At 41.9% G+C, this 19,709-nt stretch overlaps 1 protein-coding gene across 2 annotated transcripts in view; it reads right to left on the bottom strand.

Annotated features, from left to right (window-relative positions):
- KATNAL1 (katanin catalytic subunit A1 like 1) overlaps positions 1-17,112 on the bottom strand; it is a 33,605-nt gene extending 16,493 nt beyond the window's left edge. The window contains exons 1-3 of one of the 2 annotated variants that reach the window (XM_086613004.1): positions 16,951-17,112; positions 7,131-7,291; positions 5,036-5,234 (exon numbers count right to left, since the gene is read on the bottom strand). In XM_086613004.1, coding sequence (XP_086469130.1) covers positions 5,036-5,234; positions 7,131-7,291; positions 16,951-17,112 — 522 coding nt within the window. The remainder of the gene's footprint in view (positions 1-5,035; positions 5,235-7,130; positions 7,292-16,950) is intronic. The other variant, XM_086613010.1, reaches the window with a different exon arrangement.
- Between the last annotated feature and the right edge of the window lie 2,597 nt (positions 17,113-19,709).

The following is a 19,709-nucleotide window of genomic DNA, read 5'->3' as shown; positions in this document are numbered from 1 at the left end:
TGACGCTGAACGCTTCCATTTTTTCAGTGCCAGAATTAACCCAAGATGTGAAGTATTCACCGTTTTCGCATGTAATGAGATTATCAATGTTGGTCCCAAACTGACCCAATACGCAGTTCTTCAGTCAGCAGGTGAGTAGAGAGTAGAAAAAATAATTTTTAAAAGAATCCCTGAATCCAGGCAGCAGGAATAAGCCTCATCTTTCCAGTCATATCCTCATGTCTTGTGGAATTACTTTCCCCAAACAGTTTTAAACAAAGCTGCTGCGACAGCTTTTCTCTAAGAACATACGCCAACAGACAGAGGTGTATGGGACTGCAAGAGACTGCTCCCACCCAGTCCCCTTGGCAATCCCATCACGCAACCTTCTCCTCAGCCAACCAAGTTCTGACTTACCAAAAATAAGTTTTGACATTCTCTGAGCTTTCCATCAGGAAGAGCTGTCAGACCTGCACTAACCCACTGGAACAAAAGCCTTCTTTCCAAAGTGAACATATTTCTACTCTTGTACTAAGTTCATGCGTTAGTTTCAGCAGTTGTCTCATTGATGTGTCCACCACCCTGACGTGCTTGCAGCGTGCCTGTGCTCTGCTTTCGTTTACTAAAGCAAGTAAGTCTCCTTTTGGAACACAAGCTGAACACAATTTGGCAACCCTTTTTATTTTCTCCCTTCTTCTAACATTAACACATCCTTCTTGAGCACGGTTGTAGAAATGCACGCAAAAGACTCCAGCTGCTGTCTCACCAGGGCCTCCTCTAATGGCGTGGGTATCTCTGCTCTCTGCTGCTGACACCTCAATAAACTGGGCCTAGGATTTAATTTACACTCATCTCCATGGCTCTATCATACTGCCACCTTACGCTCAACCTCAGATCATGTAGGATAACCTGCAATGACCAGAGTTGGGTTCTGAAGACACCTTGCTTTCCTGTAGGCTCTTCCCACTACACACAAACACCGAACAACTGCCAGAGGCATTTTCCACCCCTTGCTACCAAAGCCAAAGGTGGCACCTGGCTGCACCTCACTCCGGCAGCCAGCCCTTCCCGTTGCCGCCAGAAAAGGTGATGTGCCAAATGAAAGTTCAGCCTGATCCAATTTCTGCTGGTACGTCAAAATCTTTCTTCTCCTCCACTGCTGAGCTCCCAGTTTCTAGCAGAAATTCTTGTCGTCTCCAAGTACGTGGCCTGCTGCTCTGCAGCACTGAACATTATCCCATTTCTGTGACTCTAGCACAGAGTCATCCAATCCTTCCTGTACAACAGCCTCATTCGCCTCTTTTGGTGATGGAGCTTCCCAGTTCGGTGTCATCAGAAAATTTAATTGGCAAATGCCTCTTTTTTTTGTGCCAAGGTTCTTAATTTAAATATAAAACAAAAGTCAATTGCTACTCTTGAGGAAATCCATAAATGATTTGCCACTTGACTGACACTTTTTCTCTCAGTAGCACTTGTTTACGTTCCCCTTGCTGCCTCATTCTTCCCCACCTTACAATTCTTCTACACCACATACCCGCTAGATTAACTAATTACTTGGCATGTGGCATCCAGGTAGATGAATTTCTTTCTCTAAGAGTTTAACTAGAATGCTAAAGAAGGCACTGGCAAAGGCAACACCTTTGCTTAAGAAATCATATTTCACTTCATTCCACTTTCCAGTTAGTCCCAAGTCTTTCACTTTTCATCCATCCTAAGTTTGTTACAAAACTTGCACACTGTTTAGGTAAAATTAATGACTCCAATTGCCTGGATCACTTTGCCTTTCCCCTTTTAAATAGAGGCACATCTACACAATGCACCATTCACATGAGACAACCGCAGACTCAATAAATTTTACTGAAAATCTCTGTTCCCAACCCTGCAATTTTACCTACTGGCTCTTTCAGCGTTCTAGGAAGGAGATTATGCAACCTTCCAGTCCCAATGTATGGAGGTCCATAACTCCACTTAAATATGACTACCTCATCTCACATCCATATTTCTGTAATGTACCTTGCCTTTGCTTCTGATGCACACATCAAAATAATCGAGCAAAATAATTTAAATTTTTTAACTCATATCTTCATCAATTTTAATATTCACTTCACTGATATGGTAGCACAGCCCTTGGCCATTTCATATCCTTCACAACATCTACTGTCCTCATCCACTGGCAATCTAAAATAGTCTAAAGAGTATTCCTAAAAAAGTGTTCTATTGCTTGGACATGGTATTATGCGATTTCTAAAAGACATACAGGTAGCATTGATGCTGCCTCTTCAAGCTGAACTACTGAACAGAAGCTAAAATTCTTGGCAAGGATCTAGCAGAAGGTACCTTGAAAACAAGTCTAATAATTTCCAGTGGAACTAAGAAGGAAGAAGCACTCAAAAGCAGTATTTTAGGAAAAGGAACATGTAAATATAAGGGTTTAGTGGATAAACACCATCTGGTGGCTTGCAGTTCAAGATTATTTTATATAGAACTACAAAAGGTCGTCTTACAGGCATAGTCAGGTTAAAACTCCTTATCCCAAGATAGTTACAGTCAGAATGAAAACATTATATGGTCTGGGGAGGAGAAATGGTGAAAGAAGGCATCACGTGTAACGTGAGACAAAACATTTCTAAAACATACATACTATAGCTATATTTATCTTGAAAAATATCACAAATGAATATGCATATTGTACTGTCATATTATAGCCAGTGTACAACCTATTACACTTCAGCCAACGTATTAGGAAATGGATATGGCATCCAAGTTCATGACATGTTCTACGTAGTCCTAGCTGACCACTCAAACCCAAGAACTACAGAGCTGACACATTTATTATAAGAAAACAGGTATCTGGTTACCTAGTTCAAAGCTTCAGTTTTGCCCTATTATTTTTAACTGAACATGAAGAGTTACCGAACCTGTTTGATTCAACATACTAGGCTACAAAGGTAAGCTCCTTGTAGCTTTAGTTCAGAAACTGAAGAACATGAACACTTGCAAACTAGGAAAGAGTAAGACTGGAAGGGAAGTTAAACCTATTTTGACACCTGTGTGGAAAATATGGAAGGTTGCATTAACTTCTCTCACTTCCCATGCCTGGCTACTTCCTCTCTCATTAGAAATTTTCTTCAAAAGAAAATCATGGATCCTATACAAAAATCGTCATACAACATCTGAGAATTTGTAACCTGATGTGATTTTTGCATCTATGCCCCAGACAAAGAAAGCAAAATACCCATCAAGTAACTAGACAAAGATTAAAACAAGAGCACGTGTTCGTGTTTTTTGAAGAGCAGATGTATTTTCCTTCTGCCACCTAGTGACCGATTTATTCAGATAAGAGTAGTGTTTAAAATGTACCATATTAAATGGAACACCTTCATGACTCTTCCTCCATCTGACAGCAGCAGCGTTGCTAATCGCATTATTCCTAGAGACAAGTATTGTACAAGTCATGTTGCTGTGGGCTCCTTATAGTAAAGCCTTATAATGCTCATCGCCGGAAAGCCTGGAGACCAGAGTTCACCCTCATTAGAGCTAAGACTTTGAAGGCTGCCTTACACAAGCACATCTGGTGAACCTGTCACGCACCACAACTCCAATTCCCCATATAGCTGGCAGAACTGTAAATAATTTCACAGACCTTCACAAGCTTTTTATAGCTTGCAGGATGCACACTTGTTATTTTAAAATCTTACTGATCCAGGGTAGAGAGATTTCTAAAATGCTGGATCTGTGCAGTCACTCAGTGGCACTGCTGAAGACGTGCCTGGCCATACCTACTGATGGAAATAAGGGCTGGGAGCACTTAATTCTTTTCCTGTGTATCAGAAAAGCAATTCATGGTGGAAAAAGAGTATCTTTGAGTTCTTTCCACACTGTGAAGAAGCAAACTGTAACAGGAGGCTATGAAGGGACTAACAAAATTTATTTGAAAGAAAACTGGCCTAAATATTTACTTATTCATCTCTCAAGATCTGTATAATGCTGTGTACCCCCATAGGAAGGGGCTTCTCGTATCTCTGTCTGTCAGGAAAGTAAAGCCGCTTCAGTACACTTTCGACTTGTATCATTTACACCACAGATTCCTAGAGTTCCTGGCTCTGACTCCACAGTTAAATTTAAAAACGCAAATGTCTCAGAAACAGCAATTTGCACACAGACATTTTTTTCAGCCACAACAGTCCTGCCTTTGATGTCGCTACTTGATAGTGAATCACTGTTTCTCCTTTTCTTTCACTTCAGCACTGATTCTTTTTCATGGGTCTTCAGAGGAAAGAATCTGCAACTTATTGTAATTTATTCCATTGGTTTTATTTTTAAAACAAAACCTTTCCAAGAAGCATCTTTCCAAACACTGTAATAAATACAAAACTCTTTTCATAAACTAAAGAAAATGCAAGCTGCTAAGAGTTTGCTTTTACTGTGTCTCCCTCAATCATTTTCACATATAACTTCAAATAATTTGGCACAGATTTACCTAGCATCAATGCATTTACAGAACTGTCCTGGACTTCTAGGCACACCTACATTTTACTACGGTATGGCAGAGGCAATCTACTATGGAACTCCATTCATAATGCTTCAAGTCTAGAGAAGGGCACTGATCTCACTTTTGCACTTTTTACATGGAAATCTTTACAAAACACCTGAATTGGATTCATTTTTCTTTTTTTTTTTTTTTTTTTAAAAAAAAAGGGTGGGGGAGAAAGAGAAGAGACTTTATGCCTGATTGACAGATTAAAGTCAAGCCCATGGTCTAACTGAGGTGAGCAGAAACCCCCAGCAACAGGCCACCATGCTTCCTCCCTGTCAAAAAATCTCAAATCAAGACAGAGCAAACATGATAGACCTTTCCTTAATTTTATGCCATTATTACTAAATATCCCCATGATACATGCTTTGTCCATGAGGCAAGAGGAAAGCACCAAGTTTTCCTGCACGGGATTATTGTGGCTTTTTATTACCTGTATTAAATAACTAAAACTAAGAATGCTTCCCTCTCCCACCTGCTGCATCACAACTCCTCCCCCCAAAATTCTTTCGCATTTCTTACCTTGTCATCTCTTCCTCTAGCCCTAGATTCCCTTTCGCGGCTGCCTGCAGACTTCTCACCCTTGGATACCGCGTGTGCTCTGCCCGCAGGCCCACGGGGCTGCAGTCCTGGCGATTCTCTCCTCAAAGGCTTTACTTCTCGGTTGGGCCGTTTTATCTGAGGTGGAGCCCTAGCAACAAGAAACCACAACAAAAACATGCTAAAAACAGTGAAAAAAGAGCAACATTAAGAAGGAAGGATTCTAATATTTCATCAATTCCCTTAATGCATTATTACTAAAGCTGACAAGCCCCTAAGTCTTATCTCCCTTTATCTACAAATCCAGCAACACATTTCTGGCTCTGTCTGACAGCCAAAGTAAGAAAAAAATACAAAAGGAAAAAAAAGTTTTAACAGTGGAAAAAAAGAAAGTTAACAATACTATTAGATCAGTACTCCTCACCAATCATACAACAAACCAACAGGCATGTAACAAAAGAGGAAACAATTACTAAAAGTCTTCAAATTGTAGTTCAAACCAGGAGATAATATTGGGCTACATTCATATGCACAAATTCTACACAACCAGATGACATTCCTGATTGAAAAAAAAAACAAAAAACAAACAAAAAATCCCAAAACAAACCCAAAAAACAACAAACCACCCCCTGGCTAATAGCTTGGACAGACACCAAAACAAAGGAGAGAATTTTAAAACAATCCTCCTACTTCTGACCTCATTCCCCTGTGTGAAAATGTCAAAATGTAGAAAGCAAAAGCAAAGAGAGTTGAACTGGAAGCACCTCTACTTGCATGCATCACCCACAATGTCAAAGAGGACTCAGCAGCAGCACGAGGAGAAGGAATTTGGTGTCACAGTCATTTTGCTCTAGGGACTGGACTTGAAATATACAACTAAAACAAACTGCCAGGAACATCACCCAACTTTAATTAGTGTCCCCTATTAAATCTTCTACTGATTCTTGTGGTGAGTAACTCAAAATTTGCCAACTCCAAAACCAGTTTCCTGGAATATGACTTAAAAAGAGTACATACTTAAACGCACAGCTGGATCCAACTGCTACATTTTGCTTTGTATACATTTTCATCAAACCTAACAGCATGGAAGAGTGGCTAATTTTTCTTACTTACTTGCACAAGATTTAAGTTTCAACTTAAAAAAAGCGGATGAACCATTGGGCCTTTACCTCTAAGAAAGATACAAGAATAAATACATCTTGCACTTCACGTAACGCTGCCACAAAAATTCCGATGATCTTTTCTAAAACTCACAAAAGTAATCAGCGCTAATATTATTTTACACTTACATTCTTAGGGTTTTTTGACAAGATCTGTTTGTTTGATAATCATAAAGCACAAATTTACAAATAAACTTGGCATCTCTTTCTGTTAACCAAGATCTCTCATTTTACTTTGTTCCTTTGCTTATGTGAGTATATACACATTAAAATTCTTTGCTATTATAATGTTAGAAAAAAATGTTGACAGGATACATGTTATTTTAGTTTTTAAATTGGATTTGTTGTTTTCAATCACCTGTGTCAAGCTCTGTTAGGGTGAAAACAGGGATTTAGTTACCTTAAAGGTGGTTACAGAAGAGAAACACCATGTATAACAGAAGATGTTTAGCAATAAAACTAACCAATGGATTAAACACAGGTCATAATATCTGTAGCTAGGGAGCAATTTCTAACCACCATGTCCTTTGAGATCCTTGAGTTCCAGCTCCTTACTGACTCCTCAACCATCAATGAATTCAACTGTTTAAATGAACTGAACTGGAGAAGTTTTCTCCCGGCACATGAGAAAGGCAACTGTCACCAAAAGCCCACTTACCTCTCCAGTGGACTCTAGTTCTAGGCACTTAGCTAGTCACTTCTATCAGAATAAAGGAGTGAGTTTCTTTAGAACTTCAGCAATAAATCCGACTGTAGTTTAATTACTTTTTTTCCCAATGAATTATATTTATTCTTTATTACATATGACTAAGGGGTAAATGAAATGTGATTTTCATGTTACAAACGCATTCAAAAAAGGACATAAAACTATGGCAATTCAACCTTCTTCCATTCACTCTGCTTGAGCCTCTCATTACCTGTGTTCAGCTGGAACAGGAGGGGGCCAAACAGCAGGATCTCTAAAAGGCTCATCTTGACAGGACACAGGGATATCTGCAGGTCTGTCGATTTTAAAACTCTCTAAAGTGTTGACAATGCTCTTAACTTGTTCATATTCTTCAACTAATTCTTGTCGGACCTTGAGAAATACATACATTATTTAAATATTGTTACAATTCAAACTTTTTTTTTTTTAAAACCATACAAAGTACCTCAAAACATACGCTACCCTCAAAAGCAGGTATTCCCAAGCCTTTCCATTCACAAACCCCAGACCTATCAGGCTGACAACAGATCTTTAACAACAGCATCAACAATTGAATCTCTGTTGAGTTCCTCTTCCTGCTTGTCAATGTCATGACCAGACATGATTGCTAATGCAGGGATCACTCTGCTGTAACATGTGCTGCTGCTCAGATTTATGTGTGCATGTTGACATATATGCACACATACACATACTTTTATGCTAGTAAAGGTGCTGTTGGCAGATCTTTAACATAATTGCTACTATTCTGGCATAAAAAAACTTCTCTGAATACAGTCTCCAAGGTCCTAGTTATAAAACTGGCTAAATCATTAAAATATAATATTACAAAATTAACTTTGTGAAGGGCACAACATCACCATACAGTCAAAGCACAACTCAATTCTTTGGTGGATTGCAAAATTTAGAAAAAAAAATGGGAACTTTAACACCCTGTAGCGTAAGTTCAAATGATAAGTAAGTAAAATAAAAATGAGAGGAAATTATGTCTCAGAAAGAAATCAGGTTGCAGAATTATGCAGCTTGATTTTAGACTTGAAGTTTCTATTGCCACTAGTCAGGGAATTAGAACTACTGCAATAATTTCAACATTATTTACTTGATATTTGTTCATTTCAATTTTCTTCCATGAAGCCTAGGAAAAATAAAATCTGTGTAGTAATTGGCTAAATTTTAAGTGATATGGCTTGTTACAAGCTCAAGTTTTGTATGCTAAGGTCACTGGTTCTTAGTACACACCAGCAGCTGACTGCATTGAATATTATGCTCAGAAGCATAAGCTTTCAGTGCATTAGCTTAAGATGTGCTAGGATTCACCTGAGTGCACTTGTACTGCATCTTACCAGTCTTCCACCTATCACCCAATGATGCTTTGCATCCTGTGGGATCAACCTCCATACTTAACTTTGGTTTTTACCTGCTCAAGGGTCATAACACCCAGATGTCACTTGTTCACTGAAGTGTTGGTGCACCGCTAAAACTAATTCATGCATCGCTGTGCACGCCTGGAAATCAGTATTGGCACTCTGCAGCTAGGATTACCTTAGGCCAGTGTGAGCCGTGCCTGTTACAGGCTTGCAGCGAGAGCTCCAGAGACATCCTGAACCTTTCCATCCACTGGAAAGGCACGTTGGCTCTAAAAGCTCTCATGAAGAAACGCTACAGTGAGGATATTTGCAGGCTGCCACCAGGCACACTACTGAGTGACAAGCATACAGTGCAAGGCTGAATCAAAAGCCAAGATCTGAAGTCAGCTTACAAGAAAGCCAAGGAGAGACACCAGGCACCCAGCTGTGCTCATGTCATGCGTCCACGTGAAAAAGAGCTGGGAAAAATACTGTCTGGGAATGCTGCAACCAGGCTTCACTTTGTGTCAGAGAAAGACAACTGAGGACAATGATGATGCCTGAAATCCAGACTCTCTTTGCTGTGCAGATTCTGAGTAATTGAGAGGATCAGGAGAATGGAGGTCTGCAAATCCAGCCTGTCTGCTGAGGTTATAACAGCAGCAAATCAGGGAACTAGTACTAAACAGCATCACATCTTACGACTGCTCTTCCTAATGGTGCTTATTGGTGAAAACATGTGGCCACCAGCCTGAGATCTTCCCGGCTCCCTGTGTGCTTTGAAAGGAATCACATTGGGCACATTCAAGTGCTGTGTCTTGTCAGTATACTTTTAGAACCATGCTTCTTCCAGCCTGATTTTCACCTGCTCATCCCATTTCTCTCTCACACCCTCATTTTTCCTCTCAGAATGGCAACTTTTCTCACCTGCACCACTCTACGTATTTGAAACAGCAGCAGCAGTCCCCCACTTTTGCTGGGGTAACTTTAAGACAGAAAGTGCTTTCTGATATAACTGTTTGGTGGGTAAGGCATATAAAAGAATGAATGATTAAATTGACAGCAATCAGTAACAAACACACATCACCCCTTTCTGGAAGCTACAGTTCTCCTAAAATACTACCAGGTACATCCCGCAGCAATGTATCGTTCTGCTCTGTAACATTTTCAAGGAGTTTTCCCACTACAAGGACAAATTAGGAGATTTCAGCAGCACAAAGAAATTCTTCTCTGGTTTAAAACCCTGTTTAAGAAGAAGAATATATGTGAGTGTTGTCAGCAAGATACCAGGAAGGACAGAGACAAAGTGAAGAGTAAATCCCCAATACCCTACTCAGTTCTTGCAATACTGCATTTACTTCGCCAGAAGCTCTACCTGCATCTGTACAAAAGAAGCCTTAGGTATGGGAAGAACTTGATTGTTTCACAGGGCAAAGCAGCCTTCTTGCTCATTCCAGATGAGGCAGCTCTATCTTTCCAAAGACACAGGACATCCAGCTCAGGCAGGATTGCTCCTGCCCTGCTTTGCTCCCTTTGCTTTCTCATCACACGCTCAGCAGACACATCCCTCAGTGCAAGAACTTCCAGCTGAGTTACAAATGTGATTTATTATTAACTTGGTTCTTTCAAACTGTCTAACACGCACCCCTCCTGTCCAAAAATAAATCCAGCCAAACAGCTGCTGCGCAGTACAAAGGAATGATACAGCATAAATCCTTCAGGGCACCGCTCCACGAGAGACAACCGCTCCCTACTCCAGTGCTCCAGGAATACAGACAGGATTCCTCCTATCAGCCTTCCAACACATGTGGAAAAGTTGGTGGAAAACAACTTGCTAGCACTGAGGGCCAGAGTGCTGTCATTCAGATCTCCGGACCAGCAAGGAGGATGATATCTGAAAATTGAGAGAAAGTGAGCCTTAGATACCTTGGAAGCTGAAAACAGACTAACTGCTGGCCATCGCTTAGCCGGACCTGAGCAGACCAAACTCTGAAACAGGCACCCTTACTGCTTAGTCAGTACCTGGCAAACCAACCACCAAAAAACCCTCAATGTACTCAAACAACAGGACCACAAAGGAAAACCAGCTGATAAATTCCTAGAGGCCTTAAATAAACCAAGTCAGTTGAAACAGGTGCAGAAAGAGTTTCTGGCAGTTGAGAAACAACCCAGACGCGAGCCAAGAAGGGCTGTGCCGTAATTATGGAGGTGACTGAGCAGCAGCTTTGAGTGATCAGTGCTACTCTGAAGCAATCTCGGGACACCGCAAACAGGAAAATCACTGGTCTGGACTCACCCAGTCACTTTGCCCTCCGTCACACCCTTCCCTTGGGTGACAGAGCCCTCAGGGAGCTCCAGCTCAGGTCCTAGAGAGCCTGAAGAAAGCTTTTAGGTGGTTTAAGCAGTTTCAGGAGATAGTGTGGGCCAAGTTAGCAGCTCACCACTGCCAAATAGGAAGATCTCACTTCTCCTTACTTCTTCTCCCCCACCACAGTCTGCCACTGCTCTTCTGAATTCAATTCTGGCATCTCAGTACAGAAACCCAGCTTGGTGAAATGGCAGAAAATTAGCCTAGGAGGGTAAAAAGAAAATAAAGCACACTTTTGCTGGGTTAGCAAGCTGCACTGGCTCACTCCCCTGTGACCAGGTGAATCCCAAGACAAAGAATGGCAGAGTGCAGAGGAGAGAGGGAAGCTGGTGCAGCTGGAGGGTAGATTAGGTGGGGAAGAGCTTGGCCTCTCTGGGCATGGCAGGATGCGAACTGGGTTCAGTTACCGTGTGAAACTGTCTGCTCCCCAGAGCCATGCTCTGCTGTACCAGCTGCCCCTACCAGCCACATCACCACCTCCACAGAAGCAGCATCATGGGCATTGGGTGATGTTGGAAAGTCCAATAAATAGCCTTTCAGCCCAGGTGGTGGCCCCATAGCTTTGTTTTGACATAACAGCACTAAGGATTTATCGTAACCAAGCAGAAGACACATCCTAACATATCATAGAATTGCAGAATCATAGAATAGTTTGGGTTGGAAGGGACCTTAAAGATCTTCTAGTTTCAAGCCCCCTGCCATGGGCAGGGACACTCTCCACTACACCAGGTTGCTCAAAGCCTCAGCCAACCTGGCCTTGAACACCTCCAGGGATGGGGCATCCACAACCTCTTTGGGCAATCTATTCCAGTGTTTCACCGACCTCAATGTAAAAAATTTCTTCCTTAGATCTAATAGAAGTTTACCTTCTTGCAGTTTAAAGACATCACCCCTTCTCTTATCACCATATATCCTTGTAAAAAGTCCCTCTCCAACTTTCCTGTAGGCCCCCTTCAGGTACTGGAAGACTGCTATGAGATCTCCCTGGAGCCGCCTTCTCTCCAGGCTGAACAACCCCATCTCTCTCAGCCTGTCTTCATAGGACAGGTGCTCCAGCCCTCGGATCAATTTTGTGACCCTTCTTTGGACCCGCTCCAACAGCTCCATGTGCTTCTTGTGTTGGAGGCTCCAGAGCTGAATGCAGTATTCCAGGTGGGGTGTCACAAGAGCAGAGTAGAGGGGCTTAATCACCTCCCTTGACCTGCTGGCCACGCTTCTTTGGATGCAGCCCAGGATATGGTTGGCTTTCTGGGCTGCCAGCACACATTGCCAGCTCATGTTCAGCTTCTCACCCACCAGCACTGCCAAGTCCTTTTCCTCCAGGCTGCTCTCAATCCATCCTCCACCCAGCCTGTACTTGTGCTTGGGATTGCCCTGATCCACGTACAGGACCTTGCACTTGGCCTTGTTGAACTTCATGAGGTTCTCACAGGCCCCCCTCTCCAGCCTGTCAAGGTCCCTCTGGATGGCATCCCTTCCCTCCAGCGTGTCCACAACACCACACAGCTTGGTGTCGCCATCAAACTTGGGTATAAAACACAGCGATCAAGAGTTGAGTTCACTCTTTCTTAGTGGTAGTTCCAAAAACCATTTCAGGGACTTCCTCTGTATTTCACAATCTGGCAACTGTTCACCTTTGGCATCACCAGCTTTTGCGTGCTATGCCAGAGCTTGTACTTCTACACCACTTCCCACAGCAATAAGCATGCGTGTTTGTACCTTGGTAAACACAAAGTGTGGGGTTTTTTTAATTATATGATGCTGGAACAAAACCAATGAAATTTCTTTAAAAGTGTTTTCCAAACCTGAAATTACTACCTGCAATTAGTGTTAACTATTCAACAAGTTCCATTTTAAAAAAGTGAAAATAACAATTCCCTAACCGATACTCAAAATGGATGCCCTGCAACCCAGTCTGATCCCATGCAATCAAAGTATAGTTCCCGTAATCACAGTTCTTCATGAGTTACCTGCAGAATATTCCATAATTACTCATGAAAAAAACTATGAAGTGCTAATAAAACAGGCACAAAACAAAAACAACATAAGCAGAGATTGACTGAAATGTGTTTCAAATTAAAAAAAAAAATTAAAAAATCATCCTTTAAGCATAAACACGGTGCACCTAATCACCTGCTGCAGGGACTGTGGTTTGTAAGGGTGCCTTGCAGGCTGCTCCAAGCGCTTTGAGAATGAGTGAACTCCTGTCTCAGCTCCAGCTGAGGTTCCTGTGCTCTTAGATGCTGTGTAACACAGAGCACACGGGTTTAACACGGAGCGCACGGGTGTAACATGGAGCACGTGGTTATAACACGCGGCAGGTTTTGCCGGACGCCGCTGGCCTCGTCCCAAGCCAGTGCTGTCTCCTGGGGGCACACTCTGCTGTCATTCTGCAGCTGCTGAGCTGTCGCTGAAGCAGCTCTTTCCTACAAGCCAGCTGTCTAGTAAAAAGACTGCAACAGCCAAGAAACTCTCTCAGACTGAACAGGGAATGTCAATACAAGTGAAGTTCACAGTGGTGGTCATGAAAGTAAACCTACCTTTCACTGCTGTTAAGTAGAAAAAAAAAGATTAGTTGCTTCTGATTTTGAATCTTTCCAGTCTCAGCGTGTGTTCAACATGGATGAATACGCCTACATGTCAGCCAAACTTCAGAACATAACAGAGAATTAACTTTTTTTTTTTAGATGAGCTCAGAGGCCTAGGAGTGAGGATAGGAATGGAGCTACACTCAGCCACTCAAGAGCAAGCTGGGAGCTCCCTGGATGCAAAACAAGTAAGGGTCTCAATAGCAGGCCATCACCTGTGATATCCCCAAGCCAAGCCAGTTATCAGATGATCAACGACAATGAATTTTCCAAAGGGTCAGAGGAATTCTTATGTTGTCCCACCACTGCTTTGGTGGACCCTCCAAGATGCATCTTTTGCCCTTTTGAAGTTCTGCAGGCTGTGCCAGACTAGTAACACAATCCCTCGCCTCTAGTCAGCACTGAGGAGCAGCATTGCGTCAAGTGGAACTGAGCCAGTCAGTCATTCCCAGGGGAGCAGATGACACATGTTTGCATTCCTGTTCCTCCTAACTATCCCCTCAGCACCCAGCACAAGGAACCCTTGAAATCAGGGTTCCCGGTTGAAACTACCTAACTGTGCCACATGAAATACAATCCACCAAATACTTGCACAGAATATCATTCTGTCCAGACCAACTCACAGAAATTTGAAAACAATGACACCTAAGCAAAGAGAGGCAGATCAAGAGTGTTTGGGAGTCTGATCCAAAATCCCAACTACTTCTAGTTCACCTCTGCTCGACATCACTCAATAAACTGCTGGAAAAATCCCGTGTAGTACACAAGGCAACAAAACAGATCTGCCTAGCACGAGGCACCTATTCAGGATGGAGCAGCCACTGTAGAGAAGTGACCAGATACAGAGAACAACAATTCATGTAACAGGTATGAGTTGGTCACCTGCAGAGCCATGGCTGTAACTATTCTTTGAGATGTTACCTATATGAACATTTCTATTTTATGAAGGAACATGTACACAAACACCTGAAACTTAGAAGTACCAGTAGGACAAACACCCTGTTCGTGCGCTGCACACAAGCGTACAGAAAGGAAGGGGCATGCTTCATACTGCCAGATCCCATGCACACAGGTGTCCCAGGAATCCTTCCAGAGGTTCCATGTTGTGAATGTGCATGCAGACAGTACATCTTAGAGAAGAACTGGTTTAAGTAACAATCTTCTCCTTCAAGCACTTATCTACATGGACATTCACGCTGTGGACCGCTTTCAAAAGTAAAAGCTTTACCTGTCTCCTAGAGATTGCTGAAGTCCACCTCTAAAAGGTACCAGTGGTATTATCCTTTCAGATTCCTCAGAGGATGGAGAAACTGAAGAACCTAAAGAACAGGCTAGTTTCATACTCCAGAGGAGACAGAATTTCAGGTAAAAATCCATTTCATTCATCCCCTTAACCATGACCTAAGGATTCCTTTCCTTCTGGTGCCACTTGCAGGAGGAATACAAGCATGGAAATCTATTGCTTCTGCACATTACTGGTACCAATTGGGTTAGATCTGAATTTTGCTAAACTTGTGAAATGTGTATGGCATAACTCTTTCATGAGAATCATCCAACAAGAATATTTGTATATTATTTTAATATGTGAACGAGTGTTTCTTGTGATCCAACTTTTGGTTTAACTTTTTTTTCCGAACAGGCTATCTGTCAGACAGCTACTGAGTGTGACCAATAGTCTGGATGTAGCTGTTGGAGCTGGAAAGCAGTGCTAACATCCACATCATCAGACTCCCTCTTTGTCTTAAGGAGTGAGAAGGCACAACAATTATTTATCAAGAGTGGTTAAGAAAGCAGGTCTACCTCTACAGGTCTCAACAAACCATTCAGGTGCAGGCATGGAAAAGCTAGTTGTTCCAGGGCTGCATTGTTTGCTCTCAGGTCTATACCATTTTGTTCCCAGTGCTATCTGTACTCCCATAAAGAAAAAAGAAGGCAAAAAGCCTAGGGATGAAGCCCTTTTTTTTTTTCTTTTTTTTAATCAAAATTCTTACTTTTTGATGCTTGTCCCCGAGCTGAGAGTGGCACCAGTAATGGTAAAGAGATATTCTGACAAAGCTCATCTGCCATTGCTGTGTTGGGAAGTTTCGGAATTAACATGAGTGCACAGCATGACAGATGCTACTCCACTTGCTGCTGATCTTTCAGGGGACAGTTCTCTAAAGCATTTATGGGACGCTGTCAGGGGCCATTCTCTTTTTACCTAAAAGGGATAATATCTGAGAAGGTGCCGACTTCAGATCCTCTGCTAAGGAGCCAGTTGCCTGCCCCAGGGAATAATCCTTGAAACTGTGTTAATGGTCCTTTTTCTCTTGAGGCTTGTCTCCAAGGTACAGCACACGTTCCATGGTGCACAGGCTTCTCTGAAGCAGTTCAAACAACACACACCACCATGAGACTTGAAGTAATCTTCACAAGGTAAGAGCTGTTAAAAGTTTAATGGAATAATCAATATGATCGGAGGAAACACTAAATACTGGAAGTGAAGGCAATGCAGTGATGCAGCTGCAGAACAAGGAAAGCCTAACGCTGTACCTTCATATCAGCTACAAGTTCGGCAGGAACTAAGGACACGCATGGGGCATGAACACCTTGTATCAGCGTGCCCTGGGGTGGGGAAGAGCTTGAATACAAATACTTGAATGTGAATATCTCCTACAGAACATTCAGCTTATTGCATAACCAATAAAGCTAAGCACTATCACTGCTGCTTGTACACACACATCCTTTGCAACCAGCTCTTAATAAGCAGACAGACTTTTACAGTTCTATGATAAATACCTATGTATAGTACTGTAATTACAAAATAATTGCTTTACAGTGTTGCAACTATCCGTACAAAAAATACTCCATGTTTGTATCAGATGTTTCAAGCACAAAACCATAATCAAAGCTTTTGCTGCAATAAAAAGGAAAACTTTGCTTCTGTTTTTAAGTGACATCATTTGTAAGTATGGTATTTAGAAAAACTCTTCTTGAAATCATCTCTTCAGCTACTTACTGCAAAATTGTATTTTTTATCAGAGCTATGTTCTTCTTTCAGAAATAATATTTATGCAACATGAATTCTTTATTCTGGAGTACACCATTATATGTTTATCCTCTTTTTTTTTTTTTTTTGATGGAACACATTTTGTACAATTAAAAAATGGGACCACAAAATGTAATGAAGATCTAAATACTGAAAGTGCTAAGTGAGGGCTTTTACATTTCACCTGTGGATTACTTCCTTGGCTTCAGCAGTTCTCTGCTTAGCCAGGCAATGCATGTGTGGAAGAGCCAGGCCAAGAGTATTACTTGGAGTTTTAGAAACTTGAGCCAAATTTGCACATTGTAGCATTACAGTTAACTGCTACTCAGATAACAATTCTAGTGATGCTAACTCATCCACTAACATCTTAGTTTACTGGACATTACATGGCCAAAGGATAAAATAGCAAAAGGAAGTCCTCAGCAAACTGTTTTTTCTAAAGTATGCAATCATACACAAACAGACCAGTGATTAACCAGACATCCTACGTGAAAACAACAAAAAATTGATTTAGCTAGAAGAAAAGGATTCCTTTTAATTATGTCACAAAAATTATTTCCCCATAAATATGAACAAAATATTGTGAAAGAAATGTTGTAAATTTAGCTGCAATATGCATCCTCTACATCTTAAAAGGATTGGGAAGTATAGCGTATTTTTCAAGTATCAAGTAATAAAATAAAGGCAACCTTATTTCACCCTACCTGTTGCCATTTGCCCTTAATTGCTGGATCTCTGATCAACTGGCAATGTCTCTGGATTTGTTGGATGACACCTTGGTAATATACCATAGAAGAGTCATAATTCCCAAGGAGTGCATATTCTCTTCCTTTTTGGGCATTATCACAAATCTCCGCTAAATTCATCTTCATTCAGAAAGCTAAAAAAGAACATAATTATCAGAAAAATGAATTTTACATGCTGTAGAATAATTCGGATCGTGATACTCCAGTTTTGTTTTATTCTATCATAGCTGAATTGTGTCTTTCCACCTCCCATCTCCTGCTCTTTTTCAACCATTTAGCTCTAGAGTATCTCTTTACTAGCCTAAGGTTTAAGATTATGAATCATAACTCTTCTATTGTGATAAAAAACACAACTTCTTTGCTGCCTTTGGCCTCTATCCTATTAAATTGATGCAAGAAAACTAAATGCCCTGCCCACACTGAACCTAACAAGTCAAACTTTAATTTGTAGATCACTACAATATATTAGCAGCCATCAACCCGTGAATCACAAATCACACGAGGCATTAAATTGCTTTTTATACTGTTGTATTACATACGTGCCTAAATGTGCCAACCAGCATCAGGGAAGTCTGCACTTAGCACTTTTGAGAGCCCTCAACCTAATGAGATTACGATATGGTTGAATGACAGCTCTACTATCAAAGTTGAGAGCCTCATTCTGTTTAAATATTCTTCCAAAGTACTCCAACATCCCCATGCTGACTTGGATTTTTTCATTAAATTTAACATGTCACTTTGGGATTTATGGCAGAGTTAGCAATCCAAATTTGAGATTTCTTTAAACAGTGATTCCCAAAGTGCAACCTTCCCCTAGTCCCCAAAACAATTTAAGATTTACAGATTTTACTAACTTTTTATACAAGTAGTAAATCACAGCATGACTTTAAGGCAAACCCACAGTCCAGCTTTCCCAGTAACCATTCAAGAAAGCAATATTAATCCACACATTCAAAAGTAAGCTATGTCATACACCTCGTTTGGGTTTAAGGTTCAAGATCAAAGCACTGCCTGCCCCTTTATCTGAATCCCACATCACCCAAAGTCTAGGTCCTTACCACACAAAAAGAGCATCAGTTCTTTTCCCTTGTCCTCTGACTCAGGATGAGTAGGGTCCCTGACATTCACCACATATAAACCTCTGGAAATCAAAAATAAAAAATTACAATTCCTAGATAAGCAATGCAGAGTTGCATTGACCAAGGAGGAGGAGGCCAGCTCGGGAGGGTTGTCCACTAGCTGCCTCAAGGGTTTGGCAAGACCAAGGTGTGGAGAAGAAACAGGAAGGGACTGGGGGAGGTACAGTCAGATGAGGATAGAGCCGAGTGCAGGGCTTGGTGCAGCACACAGCTCAGGCTGCACAGCTGAAGGCAGCCCGTGATACGGCAGTGCATGCAGTGGGAGCAGGTGGTAGCAGAGAGAAGCCAGAACAGGGAGACACAACCTTTTACAACCTAGTGGGTTATAAAAATGTTAACGGTTTTTATAGAACAGGCCAGAGAAGATCAAGATGGCATTAAGGAGGATGTATCTTGTGCTTGGCAAAATTCAAACCTCTGACAAAAAGAAGTTAAGCATATATCCACATGACCTTCATTCTGCCCTCCCTGAATGCTGCCTATAGCAAACATACGCTCTGCCTCTCAGCGGTGCCAAACTGATGATCCTTACTGCTGCCTGCAGCTGCACACCACGTCTGCTCCACTCCCACTTCACTCCTGCTCCCTACAACTAAGCCGTGAAAACCTGCTACCCTCACTTACACCCACCCTTCACACAGCTTCCACGTGGCTGAAGACTTTGATGGCAAGAATGCACTGCTGCCACACAGCTGGTACTCCACCGAGTGCAGCAAGACACACTGGGGCTTGGCCTCGCGCTGTACCACGCATTTCAGCTTGCAGATCATTCCCATGGGCTGTTATAAATGTCGGGGCAGGAGCAGAACTAAGATGGAAAGGGCAACGACTTTAATTTTGTTTTCTCTCGATGCTGAGGAGGGACAGGATACATTGTTGGACAGCTCTAGTTGTGGCAATTAAGACCATTTTAAAGTATAGAAGACAAATGATAGAAAAAGTGATGTCACTTGCATTGCACTGGAAGTGGATAAAAAGATAGGAATGGAATGCAGGTTACAACCCGTTCATATCTGATGAGTAAACTTACAAATTAACAAAACATCAGCCATGGCAGAGTCTGTTGCCCTGTCTTCCAACACAGGTGAGGATCTGCTACACAATCAGCTTGTCCCTGTAAGAAAAACAGTTCTCAAATCTCTGGAGGATTTCTCCACATGTAGCAAAATGGAGAGAGTAAATAAAACATTTCTAAGGAACTGCTACATTTGATTCCTAGAAATCTGTAACAATAAAAACAGAATAAGTACTGACTTTAGCAATCTTTTGTATCTGTTTATTACGGCTAGTTCCCACCCTGCAGGCGTGTGTTTAACTCCCTTCTGCTTTAAGAGGGCTGACACTCACATCCAGCTCCCCTAAGCCCAGAAGAGTGCCCCACTCACTGCAGGAGACAGCCCTAAAGTCCCTCTCCAGATTTCCTGTAGGCCCCCTTCAGGTACTGGAAGACTGCTATAAGATCACCCCGGAGCCTTCTCTTCTCCAGGCTGAACAGCCCCAACTCTCTCAGCCTGTCTTCATGGGAGAGGTGCTCCAGCCCTCGGATCATCTTTGTGGCCCTCCTCTGGACCCGCTCCA

Source organism: Tauraco erythrolophus, chromosome 1 (genome assembly GCF_009769465.1).
Source record: "Tauraco erythrolophus isolate bTauEry1 chromosome 1, bTauEry1.pri, whole genome shotgun sequence".
NCBI classification, from domain to species: domain Eukaryota; kingdom Metazoa; phylum Chordata; class Aves; order Musophagiformes; family Musophagidae; genus Tauraco; species Tauraco erythrolophus.
This window is presented reverse-complemented; position numbering and strand designations above follow the sequence as displayed.